This window comes from Dermacentor albipictus, chromosome 10, assembly GCF_038994185.2.
Source record: "Dermacentor albipictus isolate Rhodes 1998 colony chromosome 10, USDA_Dalb.pri_finalv2, whole genome shotgun sequence".
Lineage (NCBI taxonomy): Eukaryota > Metazoa > Arthropoda > Arachnida > Ixodida > Ixodidae > Dermacentor > Dermacentor albipictus.
In genome coordinates, this window is record NC_091830.1 from 78,761,987 (window position 1) to 78,781,642 (window position 19,656).

The 19,656-nt window shown below is 44.9% G+C and overlaps 1 protein-coding gene across 15 annotated transcripts in view; it reads left to right on the plus strand.

The window, feature by feature from the left end:
• Window positions 1-19,656, plus strand: part of LOC139050262 (uncharacterized) — a 228,395-nt gene that overhangs the window by 115,303 nt on the left and 93,436 nt on the right. For 6 of the 15 annotated variants that reach the window (XM_070526449.1, XM_070526458.1, XM_070526453.1 and 3 more), the window contains 2 exons: window positions 7,054-7,077; window positions 16,148-16,165. In XM_070526449.1, the coding sequence (XP_070382550.1) occupies window positions 7,054-7,077; window positions 16,148-16,165 (42 nt within the window). The remainder of the gene's footprint in view (window positions 1-7,053; window positions 7,078-16,147; window positions 16,166-19,656) is intronic. The other 9 variants (XM_070526452.1, XM_070526457.1, XM_070526462.1 and 6 more) reach the window with 2 other exon arrangements.

Sequence of the window (19,656 nt, forward strand, 5' to 3'; positions counted from 1 at the left end):
TACATACAAAGCCTCAAAAATTTCTAGCGGGGACCTCCTCCTAGAACTAAATGACAAAGACCAAGCGCAAAAGCTCACAGAACTTAGCAGTATTGGTAACGCAAGAGTGACAATTTCACCATATAGAACAATAAATACACGCAGGGGTGTAATATCAGAGGAAGATTTTATTGGCTTAAGCGACGAAGAACTGCCGGAAGGTTTCCAGGAACAAAATCTTACCGAAGTCCAAAAAATTGTCATCCGCAGGAACGACCAAGAAATCGCCACGAAACATCTAATACTCACCTTCGGAACAAGTGTAATGCCTACCTCCCTGGATGCAGGTTATGTAAAGGTAAATGTTAGACCGTATATCCCGAACCCTAGACGATGTTTCAAATGCCAAAGGTTTCGACATGCTTCGCATGCATGTCGAGGGCGAACTACTTGTGCTAAATGCAGCTCCAACCATCATCAAACTGGCAATTGCACCTCTTCCCTATTTTGTGTTAACTGCAAGGGAGATCACCCAGCTTACTCGTGGTCCTGCCCTTGCTGGAAAAAAGAAAAAGAAGTAATTGCTGTAACTGTGAAAGAAAAAATCTCGTTCTGTGAAGCCAGAAAGCGGCTATCGTACCTTCCGCAAAGAAGTCACGCCGATGTGACGCAGATGGAGGCAGCATCACAGAGGTCTCAGGACCACGCATAGTGGTCCCGCAGTGACCCCTCCCGCCCCCGTGGTGGAAGCAGCCAGTTCTGCTCCATCCTCTTCGCAGGCCCTGCAGACACCAGTCCCGCAGGGCCCTAAGATCAAGCGAACCCCAAGGCCCGAGACACGTGTCTCGGCGCCAAACTGTCGGTCCTCCAGCGCCTCAGAGAGAGCGACGGAGGTCGAAACGAAAACCCCGGTGTCATCGACACCGAAGGACAAGCGCTGCGCGGTAAGAGGGGCAAAATCCCAATAACAACCCAAATTAAGAAGGCTATAACCTAAGGGTTATAGCTCCGTTGTACCTGCCGTCTTCAGATCCTTGTCACCTAACATATTTCTTATCTTCCATTCACTCGTTAATATCATTTCTTACCCTTCAATTTTATAATGGCTTTTATGATCCATTGGAATCGTAGAGGTCTCTTACATACTTAGGTGACATAAAAGGCCTGTTATTTAATTTCTCTCCCGTAGCTTTATGCTTACAGAAAACAAACCTAGGTGAAAAGCACAAAAACATTTTAAAAGGCTTCACTGTTGTACGGCGCGATCGTACTCAGGCGAACCGGCTTTCGGGTGGTGTAGCCATACTTCTACAGAGCGGCATTACAGCTGGAGAAGTTGCCAATAATACTCACTTAGAAGCCGTTGCTGTCACGGTTATAGCACATAAAACCATTACCATTTGTTCAATGTACATTCCACCCCATTCACATTTTACTGTTAGAGATCTGGAGTTAGGGCCAAATAAATGAAATCTTCGTCACCTCAGTAAGGAAGCCTTCATTGCGGTGAAGCTACCTTATGTCACTCTGAAAGCTTCCTTACTGAGGGGCCCTCGGTGAAGGCTTCCTTGCTGCTTCCTCAGCATTAGGTAGCTCCAAAGCTACCTTCATGCGTCCTTACGCCGCTCCTGGTCCTGAACGATCGCTTCACCTCACTGCTTAACGACGTGACGTTTGCTTGCGCATGCGCGCTGTCGCCCACCTGCGCAGAAGCGCGAGCATGGTACGTCTTGCCAGGCATGTTCATTTCAGTCACGCGTGCGGCATGAAAGCGTTGCTAGGTGTTCCTACGCGTTGCACGACGCCGGCGTGCCAGCGTTGATGGAGCCCATCAAGTTTTGCACTGTAATGCGCTACTTTTTTAAAGTTTAGTCAACAAAACTAGAAGAAAGCGTCCACGCTTGTCTATATTATGCGAAGCATATTACGAGAGCTCAACCCAGCTCCTCAGGCGCGGCGGTGTCGCCTTCAATACCACGTGACACGGTGACGTCACGACAGAGGAGAAGTGGCTTTGGCTGAACTCTTGCAAGATGGGCTGGGTGGGAATCGAACCAGGGTCTCCGCAGTGTGAGACGGAGACGCTACCACTGAGCCACGAGTACGATGCTTCAAAGCGGTACAAAAGCGTCTCTAGTGAATGCGGTGTTGCCTTAGAAACGAGCTGTTTCTAAGGCTCAGGCGTGCGTCGCTTGCTCAGGCGCACATTTCGTTGCCGCGACGAAGGCTGCGTTGCTCGACGCTCACCGCGTCCAATGCGGGGCGCGTAGTCGCTGCGCCGTAGCCCATTGTAATGGCGCGTCGACGGGAACGCTGTCGCGTTCCACTCTTGAAGGCGAAGCAGAGTAACGCATGAGTTGTTTCTTCGTCTAGCCGAACCAAATATAGCCAAGCAACAGCAGTTCACCAGGCTAAACAGTGGTTCAACAACTAAAATAAAGGCTAGTATGCTTCCCATCCTGGGCTTAACCTTACCTAAGCCACAGCCATTTTTTTAGCTCTTCAATTTAAAGATTGTGCGACGATACAAAATTTTTTTATTCAATAATGGTGTTCGCATAAAGCTTTAAAGAGATAATCTCGAACCCAGGCATGCGACAACCGCTCCTTACGTGAGGACGAGTGAAGGCAGCTTTCAGAGTACGCTTGCTTCCTCCATCGGTCCTTCGCTGTAAGGAGGCCTAACGTAAGGTTAGGAAGCGCTCGAAGGAAATGGAACGTTTCATTGTTTGGGCCCTAGTTTTAAACCAGTTACCTAAACCTTTTTTATAGCAGGTGATTTTAACGCTGATAACATATTATGGGGCAGCAAAACAACTGACACCAGGGGACAAACACTTGAAGATTTTATCCTGACTAACGAAATATGCTTTTTAAACGCTGGTGCGCCAACCTACTGCTCCCCAAGCACAGGAGCTATGAGCTGTCTATATCTGGCGCTGTGCACTCCATCTCTGTTGATCGATATTAAATTAACTTAATTTATTAAAAAACACCTCCTTTCCCTACAGTACCATTAAGACCACCCCGTTGAAAAATCCATCTTGCAGACTGGCCTCTCTTCAGCGAGAAGACCAGTCTTGATCACATATCAGATGATCAAACAATAGACGAAATGTATGAAAGATTATTGCCTCCATACTTTCTGCAGCAGAACCGACGACCCCCAATCCTCCGGCTTCTTAAGGAAAAAACTGAAACCCTGGTGGACGAATGAATGCACTCAAACTAAAAAAGCACAAAACAAAGCATGGGATATCTTTCAGCGATATCCAACACAAGACAACCTCCTGTATTTCAAAAAAGCAAAGGCGAAAGCCCGGTACACGCGTAGGCAAGCCGAAAGACAGTCTTGACATACGTATGTATCCTCCATCAATAGCTCAATAACATCCAAAAGAATGTGGGATGAGCTTTGTAAGTTTAGAAGCAAGTACGCTCCTTATACAATCCCCATACTCTCACCTCCAGGTAAACAAACGAATTTAAAAGAACAAGCAGACATAATAGGGCAGCATTTCCATACCATATCGAGCTCACTAAACTACTCCACTGAATCTCAACAGTATAAACAATCAGCAGAAAAACAAAAGCTTCCGATAGGAGGAAGTTCCGAGAAACCATATAATGCCCCCTAACGCTTCCCGAAATCAACAGTGTACTCATTACTGGCAGAAAAACAGCGCCAGGTCCGGACAGAATACATTACACAATGCTCGCACACCTATCTTCGAAAGCAGTTCAGAAATTGCTCCGCTTTTTTAGCATAATCTGGGAAACAGGAAAAATGCCGAATGAGTGGAAAAAAGCCATTATAATCCCTTTCTTGAAAGCTGGAAAGCATCCTACAACAGCTACCAGCTACCGACCTAAAACACTCACAAGCTGCCTCACCAAGTCCTATGAATCCATTATAAACATCAGATTGGCATACGTCCTCGAAACTGAGAAACTGCTCGATAATCATCAGTATGGGTACAAGAAAGGCTGCTCTACAACACATGAGTTAGTTCGGCTAGAACACGAGATACGTGCGGCCTTTCTACACTAGCAATATTGTCTCACAGTTTTCTTTGATCTTGAAAAGGCGTACGACACACCATGGAGGCTCGGTATTTTAAGGGATTTAGCGGATTTAGACATCCGCGGCAGAATGATTAAATGTCTAGCTGATTTCATGTCCGATCAAACATTCCAAGTGCGTTTAGCAACGGTGCTTTCCAGCATATTCATTCAGGAAAACGGAGTACCTCAGGGATGCGCATTGAGCACAATATTTTTTGTGGTGAAAATGAACTCGCTTAATAATGTTATTCCATCTTCTATAATGCATTCATTATATGTGGATGATCTTCAAATTGCATGTCGTGCATCGAACATGGCAACCTGTGAACGACAAATTCAAATTACACTAAACAAACTAACGCAGTGGGCATCTGAAAACGACTTTCACTTCTCAAGTGAAAAAACGGTTAGTGTTGTCTTTACACAAAAAAGAGGCCTACAACCAGATCCCATCCTTAAACTACAGGATGCCACACTACCCGTGAAACAAGAACTCAGTTTCTGGGTGTTCTGTTTGATAAAAAGTTGAACTTTCTCGCACACATGAATAGTATTAAAAGCAAACCGAACAATGCACTTAACATTCTAAAAATCCTGTCCCGGAAACGGTGGGGCTCTGACCGTAAATGCCTGCTACACATCTACCGCACTTTGGTGTGTAGCATATTAGACTACGGTAGCATTACATATGGTTCAGCCAGACTATCTTACGTCCGATGACTTGATCCAGTCCATAACCTAGGACTACGACCGGCATGCGCTGCTTACAGAACATCACCTATACACAGCTTACATGTTGAATGTAATGAACCTCCTTTACAGCATCGCAGAGTGCTACTAACTTTTTCCTACATACTCAAAATCCGATCCTGACCACAACACATATGCTACAACATCGTCACACAGTGCAGCTCACGCTTACATTACACAAATAAACCAAGCATGATTAGGCCGCTTATCTTGCGATACGAGGAATACTGTCGGAATTATGACATCCCTCGGGAAGTCCTCCAGGCTGCCAGAAAGCCTGCACGTTTACCCCCGTGGTGTGATTTCATAGCGTTATGTGATTGGACACTAATACAGCTAAAGAAAAGAGACACACCACATCAACACATTATACAAGAATTCCGCTCTCTTCAAGACAAGTATATAAACTACATAGAATTTTATACTGATGGCTCTAAAACGGAAAAAAACACGCGGGTGTAGGGGCCGTCACAGAAAATTGGGAAACAAGTATTCAATTACCTCAGCATGCCTCTGTCTACACAGCCGAAGTGTACGCGATATGGACGGTAGTTCAAAAGATCATTCCTGATAAACTTAAAAACACTGTCATATACACAGATTCATTAGGCGTACTGAAGACTCTACACATGAAATCCCAAAGTGAACCCTTGTTAGGCGATATTTTGAATGCATTAACGTCAAACAAATATGGCAGATGAATTAAGTTTTGCTGGGTACCAAGCCATGTTGGAATATTAGGTAACAAAGCGGCGGATAGATGCGCATCAATGGCAGCGTACAAATACATTCAAAATACAGCACTTCCATATAAAGACAGTGTCAATTCGATTCGGAAGGCCTTGACGTCAAAATGGCAACGCGATTGGGACACTTGTTTAAGCAACAAGATTCATCTAATTAAACCTGTAATTGGCGAGTGGAAATCATACAGCCACCAGCAACGATTCTACGAGGTGATCTTGTGTCGACTTCGAATTGGACACACACATCTGACACACAATTTCCTTCTCCGAAAAGAAAACCAGCCGACTTGCTAAAAATGTAATGAAGCTCTTACAGTCATTCACATCTTAATAACATGTCCACACATCAATACACTGAGACGGAGGTTCTTACACGGCCTGTATAAATTGCACATTCCATTACACCCTGCCCTATTAGTAGCAGATGACTCCCTAGTGCCATTTCCTAACCTCTTCGACATTTTAGAAAAAACTGGTTATTTACACCCACTATAATGTAATGCAGTTTTACCTGCCCAAACGTTCCGTTTTATTTTGTCTTATGACTGGCGCAGCATGGCCTTAGTTGCCTTTGTGTCATTAAACCCCATTTAACTAATTAACCATAAGTTAATTAGTTAGAAACCTAATTAGTGAAGTTTCATTAAGTTATCGATTATGCATTACACGTTTTTGTGCACCTAATGTCTGCCTCTTCGACTAAACCAGTCCTTGAAATAGAATTTTGTTATCTGCCCCAGGCAACCTTTAAGAATTTTTGACATTGTTTGCTTAAACACCCGGTATATCCAAGCTGGCTCATCATGATATGCTTGTTCCATTTTCTCTTGGATAGTTTGCCTTAGTTTACTAGTATAATATTGCATGCATGGTAATTTCGTGCTGTTGTATTTTCTTGAAATCAAGCATTATATTTATAAATGAACCAATTGTGCCTGCGCGTTTCGTTTCTTTATTACAAATTCTTTCTTCACATGTCTTGTGTCTCTTGTACAGAGCCAAGATATATGTCAAGCTACCTTGCCCATATGCCAGTGCTGCTTACTACGTAATTATAACACCAGAGATGCAGCTTAGTCAAGCTTCGCTTACCTAGGTTTTTTTCTGCGACTTAATTTCTCTCTTTGAGATAAATGAAAATTTGAATGGCTGAAAGTGTAAATTGGAAAACGTGGATAGCGAACTTCATTAAGTAGCTCACTCGACATTGTGATTTATTGCGCATGTGGTGGCTTCCTATTAATGTAGTACTCCAGATCAGAGCGAACTGCGCTATTAGCAACATGGGCTTGACGAAATTATCCGGTTAAAAAAACAGGTATAGTCACCTAAGGCTACTAAATATAGTCACATATGTCTTATATACAACCGTCACAAAGTAATTACTGCTGGTAGTTTTGTTTCTGCACCCGTGTTCAGCAGCTTTCTGGCGTTGTCTGTTTTTTATAATGCTGGAGATATACCCAGTGGCCTAATCCTCACCTATTTCTTTATGACGCACGGATTTTGTCAGAGCCTGGATCTCGGTACTATAGCGGTAAGTGACTGTTTCTGTGATTCTAACACAATACTTACTACTTCAAATGATGCCACCTACTAAAAGCCTGTGCCACCTCATCAGCTACCCGTCCATGAATCGGAGAGTTACTCAAGAGCAAGAGTTTACCCTTCGTTTTCTTTTCCTACATATATTGAAAATGTCAGTGCTGCTTATACAGACAAATGCAGTCCTTTGTATGCTTTTCTTACATTTTATTTCCAAAGATATTGCTTCTTCATACGCAACCGATGCAAAATGATGTATGGGCAAGGGACGCACACGCTTTCCATGCTGACAGCAGTGCTAGGTGGCATCGCTAAGCAATGAAACGAATCACATATAATGCAGCAAACTTTATGCGTTCTCGATTCCTAACGTGCGTTGATAGCGAGGTATGCATATGCATGTTCTTCATTATATACATGGTGTTCCAACTATTTTGTACCAAGATTTAAGAAGGTGCAAAAGCCATGTAACTGGACAAAAGCAATGTAATATTGTTTGCCGTTGCTAGAAGATATTCAGGTTTCTTTTTTGCATTCCGCCTAATTACATAATTAGTCCTAAGTATTTACTCAACTTCTCAAATAGTATAACTAGATGAAATATGTCAGTGAGAAAATAGTATAGCCGCATGAAGAACTCCCGATAAGGTTTTCGGTTGCTCAATACGTGCTATATCAAGGTGTTTTTTCCGAACGTGAAGGAATCCGCCGAATACAAGCAAAGTGTCTCGAGCGGCCAGTCGCGTGGGAACACAGAAAGATGTATCAGAACTTCTTCATGCTGCCCAACAATTTTCTCATTCACACTTTGATGCTAATCGTAACAGCGGAGAAGTTGATTATTCAATTTTGTCAAATTATGTAATTAGGCAGAACGCAAAAAAAGAGTCCCTGAACCTTCTAGGGGTGGCAAACAGCATTACCTATGTTGTGTCCAGCTACGTAGTATTTGCATATTTTTAAATATTGGTGCAAGAAAGTTTGGCAACCTGGTATGTACGTGTGCATGCATAAGTGGACAAATTTATCTGTCGTGTGTCTTCGAACGTTGCCGTGGAACGCTGACGTCAGAAGGGAGCTGGACTATCAGCACCCCAAGATATGCAGTCACGGTAATTGCAAGGAAGCCTGAACAGGTCAAACAGGTTGCGATCGCTGGTGCGCTCACCGACGACAATCTTTCCCATATCTACAGCAATTCCATAGCCGCTGTCAGAGCTTTCTAAAAGGCCACGGTCTGCGCACAGGCTCTCAGATTTGTTTCAAAGAAAGAGATTAAGAACCACGTCATATACTGGTTCCTGGCACCCTTAGGACCAAAGATCGGCGACGTCCCCAACCTTAACGAGGTGGCACACGAGGCTGCGCGTGCGCTTACAAACCACGCGGCTTCACCCGACCCCTCGGAGAATAAGGACGGTTCCTCTACATACAATGAAATCACTAAACACTACTACCTACAAATTAGACAGTAGCACGCCCCACCGCACGCTCACTCGAGCTCAAGCGGCTACACTCAGAATGCAACGAACACACACATACCCCACGCAAAACAGACTACGCCATTACATGCCTGAGCTCTACAACAAGTCTTATTGCACCAATTGCAATACATCCCTTAACGTATATCATTTACTCTGGCCGTGCTCGCAAGCTCACATGAACTCCGAACCGGACAAGCGCAACAAGCTCCCCAACTCTGAGCCGTCCAGCAGGTCCATGACGCCGCCAGGAAACTCAACCTCCCAGTTCCATCGTGGAAGACGCCTACTCCGTGAGAGCCCAAAACTCGTGGCCTGCAGGACCTGAATAAAGTTTATTTCCTTCCTTCCTTCCTATCAGCTTCAAGCAAGGCATTACGCGGACGCAAGTCTTGCTGTTCACTTCTGCGCCTTATTTGTGTCATAGGATAAGTGGCTGGAATCAACAAGCCTTGTAGGAAGCTGAAAAACTTGAACACATCCTGGCCAGCGTCCAGTGCCTATAGAGATTTTCATTCACAACTTCCTGTCTTCGAAGACCATATGCATTTTGGGAGGGAAAACGTAACTAGAACCAGCATGTACGAATCTGCATTGCGTTTCTGTGGTGAACAACATGGCTAGTGGGTCCAATTCCAAAGGAACTCTCCCACTACTCTAACATTCAGTGAGATAATGCCGTACATTGGAGTAAATATCATATTTTCAATGTTGCGAGCATTCTAAGAATATTTCGTTGCCTTTTCACATCAGACTCAAGGACAGATGTCCGTCAGTCTTACACGCCTTCGGCGTTATCTCAAATAAAACTATTTGGCGCAAGCCATCTCCAGATAACTATGGGTGGATATGTGTTTTATTGTTAAAATATTCATCATCATCATCCTGGTTACGCCCACCGCAGGGCAAAGGCCTCTCCCATACTTCTCCAACAACCCCGGTCATATAATAATTGTGGCCATGTTGTCCCAGCAAATTTCTTAATCTTATCCGCCCACTTAACTTTCTTCCTCCCCCTACCAACCTTCCCTTCCCTTGTAATCCAGTCCGTAAGCCTTAATAACCATCGGTTATCTTCCCTCCTCATTACATGTCCTGCCGATGCCCATTTTTTTTCTTGATTTGAACTAAGATGTCATCAAGTCACGTTTGTTCCCTCACCCAATCTGTTCTTTTCTTATCTCTCAACGTTACACCTATCATTCTTGTTTTCATAGCTCGTTGCGTCGTCCTCAGTTTAAGTAGAAGCCTTTTCGTAAGCCTCCAGGTTTCTGCCCCATGCGTTAGTACTGGTAAGACACAGCTGTTATACACTTTTGTCTTGAGGGACAATTACAACCTGCTGTTCATGATCTGAGAATGCCTGCCAAACGCACCTCAGCCCATTCTTATTCTTCTGATTATTTCAGACTCATGATACGGATCTGCAGTCACAACCTGTCCTAAGCGAATGTATTCCCTTACTACTTCCAGTGCCTCGCTACCTATCATAACTGCTGTTCTCTTGCCGAGACTGCTAAACATTAGTGTGCTGCAGATTAATTTTTAGACCAACCCTTCTGCTTTGCCTCTCCAGGTCAGTGAGCGTGCATTGCAGTTGGTCCCCTGAGTCACTAAGCAAGGCAATATCATCAGCGAGTCGCAAGTTACTAAGGTATTCTCTATAACTCTTATCCCCAATTCTTCCCAATCCAGGTCTCTGAATACCTCCTTAATCACACAGTGAATAGAATTGGAGAGATCGTATCTCCCTGCCTGGCACTTTTCTTTACTGGGATTTTGTTGCTTTCTTTATGGAGGATTACGGTGGCTGTGAAGCCGCTATATATATCTTTAGGTATTTTTACATACGGCTCGTCTACACCCTGATTCCGCAATACCTCCATAACTGCTGAGGTTTCAACTGAATGAAACGCTTTCGCGAAATCAATGCAAGCTATATATAAGGGTTGGCTATATTCCGCACATTTCTCGGTCACCTAATTGATAGTGTGAATATGGTCTATTGTTGAGCAGCCTTTACGGAATCCTGTCTGGTATTTGGGTTGTGGAAGCCTGATGTTTTCCTGATTCTTTTGCAATTACCTTAGTAAATACTTTGTAGGCAACGGACAATAAGCTGATCGGTCTATAATTTTTCATGTCTTTGGTTTCCCCTTTCTTGTGGATTAGAATTATATTAGCGTTCTTCCAAGATTCCGGTGCGCTCGAAGTCATGAGGCATTGCGTATACAAGGTGGCCCGTCTTTCTTGAACAATATGCCCACCATCCTTCAACAAATCTGCTGTTACCTGATCCTCCCCAGCTGCCTTCCCTCTTTGTATAGCTCCCAATGCTTTCTTTACTTCTTCCGGCGTTACTTGTCGGATTTCAAATTCCTCTAGACTATTATCTCTTCCATTATTGCCATGGGTTCCACTAGAACTGGATTTTCTCTTGCATGACATTATCTTACTTCATGGCGCCCCGCGACAGCTGCTTACTGACCTTGGTCGTAACTTACTCTCGAAAGTTATCGCCGACATTTTGCGTTCCTGCTCCATTCAACACAAGCCGACTACTTCATACAATCCTCATACCAATGGCCTGACAGAGAGGTTAAACCATACTCTTACCGATGTGCTGTTCAAGTAGGTTTCCAAGGACCACCACGACTGGGACATTGCCCATCCTTACGTCACCATTGCGTACAATTCTTTCCGGCATGACACCGCCGGATTTGCTCCATTTTATCTAAGGTGCGTTCGTGAACCGACCTTGCCCCTTGACACAGCACTTCCTCCTGCTGCGATCTCAACAAGCGAGTATGCGCGCGAAGCCATCGCCCTCGCCGACCATGCACGCCAGCTTGCCCGTACTCGACTGACGGCCTCGCAAACCACTCAGCAGCGTCAGTACAACGCCCGCCACCGTGACGTGGAGTTTTCTCCTGGTGCGCTCGTGCTCCTGTGGTCGCCCTCTCGTCACGTTGGACTTTCAGAGAAACTCCTTTCGCCATATACAGGGCCCTACCGCATGCTGCGCTAGGTGACGCCTGTAAGGTACTAAATTGCTCCTGTGCTTTCAACCTCGTCCTCTACTCTGGCGTCTAGTGATGCTGTGCATGTCAGTAGGCTCAAGGCCTGCTACACTACTTCCAAATCCGGCCTTTAGTCGCTCCGGGACGGCGCTTTTTCCGCCGGGGTTAGTGCTACGGAACAGTAAGAGGTGAGCAGGGTGAAGACGACGACGACGATTAGAGGCTATCGCAGGCACTTGACTCTTGGCCAAGTGCGGCGTATTGCCTTGTAAATATACTTGCATATAGCTTTACGTCGGCGTCTTTCTATGTAAGAATATGTTGCCACTTTCATCGCTGGCGCCTTCCTTGTGTAACTAACCTGGGGAGCAAACATTGTACATAATTGTGTTTAGCACTCATAATAGAACCAACCTAACTACCCATAATTTACACTAAGAACCCTAGATCTTCGCACATGACATTACGAATATCACTGTCGATAACCTAATTATTACTATAACTTGAAACCTGATATTTATCATGAAAACGTTATTCACTGTTGCCATCGTACTTTGTTCTAAATTAACCCCAGTACTCTGCCTTTGTGACATTTCACTCCACTCAAAACAAGGTCTAAGAGATTCCACCCTTAACTCTCGATGATCACTCCATCAAGGGTATTGATCATTGTCGATTTTGGGGAGTGGTTCTTGATTTTTACCTGATGTACATTACGCATAACTGGCACCTAAAGCAATACACACATGAGGTATCAGGGTAAGTATAAATGCAAGCGCTGAATTTAGCCTTAAAATTGTGCTTTCTCTATGTCACGCGCCCACTCACAGACATGTATCTAACTGCATTGTATCATGGGTTAACGCATTCCTCTGAGATAGGTGTTTTACAATGCGTTCTATACAAGGCCATCCGCATTACTACCCTCTCACCACGTCCACGTAGCGCATCGACACTGTTTAACCGCGTAATTGTCTCCCAATTCTTAAGATATTTTATTTAAGCTTGGCATACCGTTCCTACAACTACCTCCAGTAAAAGATTATCTGAATGAATTTAAAAATTAACACATTGTTGTTCACAGCCGAAAAGTAACTGTATCAAGCAATAACTTTTCTTTATCTCAAATTGAGAATTATGACTGAAAGTTATCTTATTTGTTGGTGGCAGCATCGTTCTGAAACTCTGGTCAGGCAAACATAATTATGTGTCTCAGCAGACACTTTCAAAAGGGACATATCTTAACTTTCGCTCCACTTGATTACTGCACTGCAATGCCATTTCTAGCGGTTAGAATGCTTTAGTAAACTTTCAAGCCATAGTTCTGTATAACGGTACATCTATTATGAAACGTTATACCTTCATCATTTTCACCTTCTTTATATTAAAACTTGCCTGTTTGGTTAGTAGCAACCTCCATTTCTTACCTCATTTGTATTATACCATGGTTTTAAATATTACGTATTTGATGCATTGGAATCAAACACATTTATTTTTGTAATGTTGTTCAGCTGTTCCCCTTAAAGCCTAGAATCTCCTGCATATCTTGTGGCCATGTTTATTTTCGTTTGCAAAAGCATAAATGTATCACCTTCTTTCATGACCTCAACTTGGATCACGGTCCATGTGCCGATACATCTGCGCAACTCCTCATTGAAACGCAAGAAAAACAATAATTAAATACTAAGTACCTGTAAAGGCATAATTCAACCTATCTCATTGATATTCGGCCATACTTGTTTGTGTATTCACACATGCACCACAAGCCGACTTCGCGGCAGCACTCGAATATATCGCAGCGTATCCAAAGGAAAGCGGGAGAGAGAAGGTCTGCTGCACGCAGGCCTAAAACGTGACGTGTCTCACTGAACACAAAAGGGTGTTTATTACTGTGTTCAATACGACGTTAATAGTCGTCGCATTCCGTCGGCATTCGTTTTGGGGTGGGTTCTGCCAGCATTCTTTTTCCTTTGCAAATTTTTATTACAGAGGCTGCGTGTGGTTTTATCTCACTGCTCTTTATAATATAGTCGCGGTTTTTTTTTCTTTCCCAAGGCTTACGCTGCCAATATTTATTTGTTCTGGCGCATAACAAGTCAAACATGGTAACATTGCCTGATTTTCAGCTTCAATAATATTTCCTCATTGTCTTGCAACAGTATAAACAAGTGGAAGGTGGGCAATAATCTCCCTAAACAGTACTTCATACTTCAGTTCCATGCGTGAAAGAAGTACAAAAGCGCTTCTAGTGAATGCGGTGTTGCCTTAGAAACGTGCCGTAGAAGGTTATACTGCGGTGTATATCGGTAATTATGAGCATGCAACTTACAAAAGTCGCATTTACATGAGTAGCGCAGTACGTTTCCGCAACATTTCTTCTGTGCTTACCGCACACGCAGAGCCATCTTGCGGCAAACACAGAAGACCCCCTCCTCTCAATGTACGGCGCTGTCCCGACAGGTGGCGCGCCACGGCTGTGCGCAGACCAGTGCAAGGCGCGTCGCGTGCCCCGACTCCCTCTCCCCTGACGACGCTTCGCCGTTCTCCCACACGGGTTGCAGACTCAAGCGCCGTTCCTTTCTTTAGATTACTATCTATCCATCTCTCTGCCCGTGCCGATCACGACGTTCGGCTGGCGTAGATCGTTTCCTCCTCCGAGACACCGAGTTCTTTGGTTCGTTCCGTTTGCTCAGGCGCACATTTCGTTGCCGCGCCGAACACTGCATTGCTCGACGCTCACCGTGTCCGATGCGGGGCGCCTCGTAAGTGATCGCTGCGCCGTCGCGCATTGTCTTACATCCCTTGGCGGGTCGATGGGAATGCTGTTGCGTTCCACTCTTGAAGGCGAAGCTTAAGCGTCCTCCAATTTTTGCTCACTTTTTCGAACAAATTGTCATTGCTATCAAGGCATAGCTGGCCCCAAGACGAGTCTGCCGTATCCGTCGTTTCATAAAGGTTGTCGTGAAATCTGTAAATAGTGTGCTCTTGTCAGCCAACACGCATGACGGGAATACTGTTGAAAATTCCGCGGTATAACATCCCAAATCCACAATCTGATTAAGTGCGACGCAGTAATGAGGGTCTGTGCAATGGTTTGGACTACCTGCTGTCCTTTAATCAGTACCTAAGCTTATATAAACTGTATTTCTTTCTATTTTGCTACCATTGAAATGCGGCCACTAGACCACGATGGAACTTTCCATCTCCAGCTCGGCAGCACAGCGCCATAGGCTCTTGGCTATCGCGTTGTGGCTGGAAGGTTACTGTTGAGCGTTCTCAATCGCCAGAAATAATCCTGGAAAGTGCGATTGCACATGTGCCTAAAGCGAGCAGGCTTGACCTGCGGCCCCTTATTAGACTACTAAAAACCATGCTCGGTTTATGGCTGTGTTTCCAGCGTTAATTTCTTAGTGTAGCAGTATATAGCTAAATTCTATATACACTTTTCACAAAGTTCAGTTTTGTCCCTCACTACAATGTGACAGTGCAGTCACATTACCCGAGGAATAACTACCACTGTTTTCCGTTAAAACTCTCTAATATTTAGGTGTTCGGGAGGTATTCATGCATTTCATTAATTAACAAAAATTACCTACCTTATGCTAACCAACAATTAATTTTTTTAAAATTTTCCCTACATATATATACAGCACCTTACTGTCACCTTAACTGGATTACTTGAAATAGAGGACACAATTTGTGGGATATGAATTGCACAATCGTGTTTGGGTCTTCACAATATTACTAATTCGTCTTACAAATAACCAACTTAATGCATATATTCTCGCTCAGGAATATCAACAAAGCAGTAATAAATAAGTACTCATTTTGAAAAAGTGTTGCAATCCGTAGGATATTGGAGAGCCGCCTATTCGAAATCTTGCGAACAAAGCTTTCATATTCCAGTGAACACTCGGCGGCAAATTTTTGACATGAGCGTTACAAATTATGTAACTGTATCCTCGCACAGGGTGCGTTAGGTAAATTTGTTTTGTCTTTTACTTTTCAAGCAACCTCTGCCTCTCAAGGTTGTACGACAACATAATAGAATTGCATTACCACGAGACATATTTAGTAATTCTGTATCTACTAAAACATTTTACCAAATCTCCTGAACGGAATAAAGCGCGAACACAAAAACACGGAAGAGCAAATAAAAAAGGGCAGACTTGACTGGAAGCATTCTTCAGAGTCAGTCAAACACTAATAGGACATAAGTGTTAGTAATGATGGGGAATTGTCGCAATTTTACCAGTATCCGACATTTTAGAGCTTTGCACAAGAAATTTTCAAGGCTCCTATGAGGGTGTATTCGGGTTTATCCCACAACAGCGATATTGTCTATCAACTGAGCACAGCCATGATCCGTAAGCCAATCAACTACTGTGCTGACGGTAAGGTGGAATTGTGGTTGAAGTTGCTCCCTATCCAAAGACTGAATGGTTCCGTGTATTAGCAGGTACAAACTTCAGCATGTACTAATTGCGGCACCTTTGTGTATGCTTCGCACTAAATATTTGTTACTTTCCTTCCCATTTGTTTCGACACTTGCCTACCACAGGGACCCAGGTTCTTGGCGGTAAGTTGCACTTATTTTTGACCCTACTACATAATAAATCAAATAAATAAATGAAATTAGTTTAATCGACCGCATAGCTCAGGAAACATTCGCTTACTAATTTAAACAAGCTTGGTGTCAGCGATACAAGCAAACATGAACACATCACACTCGACGAGCGCGAACACTCGCTGTCAAAATGCTGGTGTGAGCAAGCGTGGCAGCGGCAGCGAGCGAAGGTACATTAGTGCTGTCTGTCGCTTCAACACGGGGGTGGCGAGAACACAGCGCGCACAAAGTTATAAGGCGCCTGCAGATTCATGTCAAGGTACGGCGCAGGTGACCGCCGCGGCCCTGGAATGTACGCACCTGTTGACAGAGTCCAAGCATCCTGCGCTGCTTCCCCTCATTGCTCCCTCTTGCGCGCGACATGGAGCCACGATGCTCTTGCACCCGTTCGCGAAGTACGCAATGGCTGTCGCAGCACAACGCCGCCTTCCTTCTCGTTCCCTCTCATCAACCCCCGACTTCTCGCGCGACGGAAGGCGGCGCGTTTGCTTTCGGCTTTCTTCCGCGCACCGCAGCTCGAGCCGCTATCGTAGGCTTGCGTCGCATGCACACCGCGCGCGCGACGGTGTGATCCCGTTGGACTAAAAAAAGGCACATCACGTAATTGCTATCGCAATCACAACAAATATACGCACGCGGTAATTTACGAACTGTAACCGGTGAGACAACCCGTAGGGTACGTTGGCCATCCAAATCGCTCAAGCGCGTGAACCTCCAGTGTCGCGAAACAGAATAGATCCGTGTTGTGGTTTGGCCGGGATGGAGGGAAGATGCGGTTTTTAATACGCTCTTACGAAAAATGTAATGTGACACAAAAACCAAAAGGAGAAAGGCGACACGAGCTATTCCATGTCTGCACCCGTCTCCCCCACAGTGCTACCGTACATGAGAATCCGCACTCTTTACAGATTATACATACGCCGCCAAATATACATAGGGTCTTCTTTGTCAATCTGTCAGCAGGTAGAGGTTAGAGGCTAGTTGGTGTCGGAGGTGTGGTCGATGTAACTGTCGCGGTCGCTGCTCCACCTTTCCACGTCTCCCTATGTTGACGCTGATTTCGCTGTCCGCACGACGACGTCAATACCCTGCTATCCATAACGGCGCCGATTTCGCAGTCCACCCTTCGTCGTGGTTCATGACGTCCCGGCCTTCCCCCCAGGTTTCATTTCGTGCGTTCTCGGTTCCACATCAACGCGCGCGTTGCATGAAACACCTTTCTGTTCGGTCCCCCCCCCCCCCCCCCCCGTCGCGTAAGTTGCTGCCGGGAGGGAAGCTTGAGACCGCACGGGGAGCAATGTTACCCACGAGGATTCCGATCTTTTGGGTCATTTACGACGCGTAAGTTACTGCATTCCTGTCCCTGGTTCACCCACTGCGCATATGTTGCTGCGTGTAGGGAAAAGGGCACCTGTCGCCGATGGTCTCCCCTTGTGCGTCCCTTGAGGCCGTCACACCAGTGAGCGTGCAAGGGGTATTCACTTGAATTAACTGTCCAGAATATCACCAGTTTGGAGATACCCACCACCAAATGCCCTGGAAATGCATTGTTGTGCAATAACCTTATTTGCCTACTTGAGCCTGCCTGCCTGCCTGCCTGCCTGCTGCCTACCGGCCACCCTGCCCATCCATCCATGTGCCTATCTAGCCTATTATGGCCGAGTGGGCGAAGTTGCCTTCTTGCTCGGTTCCAGTTTGAATATATCCGCCATGAAAGGTTCTAAAACTACACTGCTGTTCAAAAGCATTCATTGCCGACTTAAACCGTGCGGAGCCTGTCCGCATGCCTGCTATTGCTGCCTGTCTATTGTAGCATTCGTAATATGAAGGTCACAATAGACGTAAATCACTGCTGTGGAACTGGTGTCCACACCAGTTCCACAACCTTTATTCTCACTTAACTCTCCTCTTCTCCTGTACCCAGGCTCCTGCGCTTCTTCATCATCTTTTCGAAGGTTCATACCGCTACACCCTTCCGCTTTTTTTGCTAACCCCTCCTGCGGTAATACTTGAAAATCTTTCCGATCGAAGCACATTGAACAGAGCCACGTTCACCAATGTGCCACACAGTTTTCAATATTCCTTTCTCAGTAGCTGTCTTTGTCAGGAAGTAAGGACCATAATATTTGGCACTGGATTGTCTTATTCCTTTCCTTACTAGAACGAGGTCGGTGATTTGAATGTCTTGTATATCTGAGCAATGTATCTTATCGAAATTTCTTTTTCATTCGTTTGCGGTACCTCTCCTCCTGCGATTTTTGCTTACTCTCCTCGATAATCTTGTGATTATCTAACAGCCCCTGCTCACGGTCCGCCTGTAGAATACGGTTTTCTCCTGAAGAAGCGAACTGTGGGCTGGATCCCAAGCCACTGGTGTAGGAGCGATTGTGATGTCTTACAGCTGCTTCTAAAGAGCATTTCCATCTACCAGGTGAGCTATCATACATCCTGACGTATTGTTTCACATCTCGTATAGTATGCTCTACAAGCCCATTCACCACGGTATGGTATGGCGTACAGAATATGATTGATATATTGCGGTCTAGCGCCCATCTTTCTAGCTTTTCACTCTTGAACGCTGGACCGCTGTCACATACGATCGTCCTGATTGTCCTAAACATATCCCGTTCGAGGGGGGCAATGGCACTATCCGCATCTTCTTTTACTGCCCATGCCGCAACCATCCTGGTGCATTCATCTATCGCCACAAGAAAACCTTGCGTTTTTCGGACTCCTTCTGGTTCTTTATTTAGTTCGGCGAAACCCAGGTGTATAACTATAAAAGCCACATTGGAGTGGCAAGGTATTATTATGGCATCCGTAGGCTGCTTAGATTTCACTTTGTTGACTTTACAAATGTGGCATGAACGAACGTATTGCTTGTCGTCTTCCCTCATGTGAGCCCACGGAAATCTCTTGACTAGTTTATTGTAGGTGCGCCAAAATCCGTCATGTCCTCCAGGTTCTGCGATATCGTGGTACAAATAAAGCACTCTGGAAACCAGCGTTGGTGAGACTTGATATTGACCTTCCATAAAAAACAATTCTTCAGTGCCTTGCCACAATTTTACTTCATTGATTTATTCCAATTGTATTTTTTGCCTGTATCATCAGTCTACACAACTCATCTGCAGCGGTCAAAAAGGATCCAGCCCTATGGGAGATGGTGAAATCCAACTGCTGCAAGTAGTCACCCATCTGGTGATGATACATCCCTTAGGTGGGGTCATATTCAAAAGATAAGTGAGGGTTTGGTGATCACCAGGCCCTCACCGGTATGTACTCAAGTACTGAATTGCTTTAAGGACTGCGAGAGCTTCCTTTTCACTAGTGCTGTAGTTGACTTCAGATGGCTTGAGGATTTAGCCGAAGTAACCTACTACGTGTCGTTTTTCTCGGCCGGATGCTTCTGCACATTTCTGGTACAAGTCTGCACCTGTTCC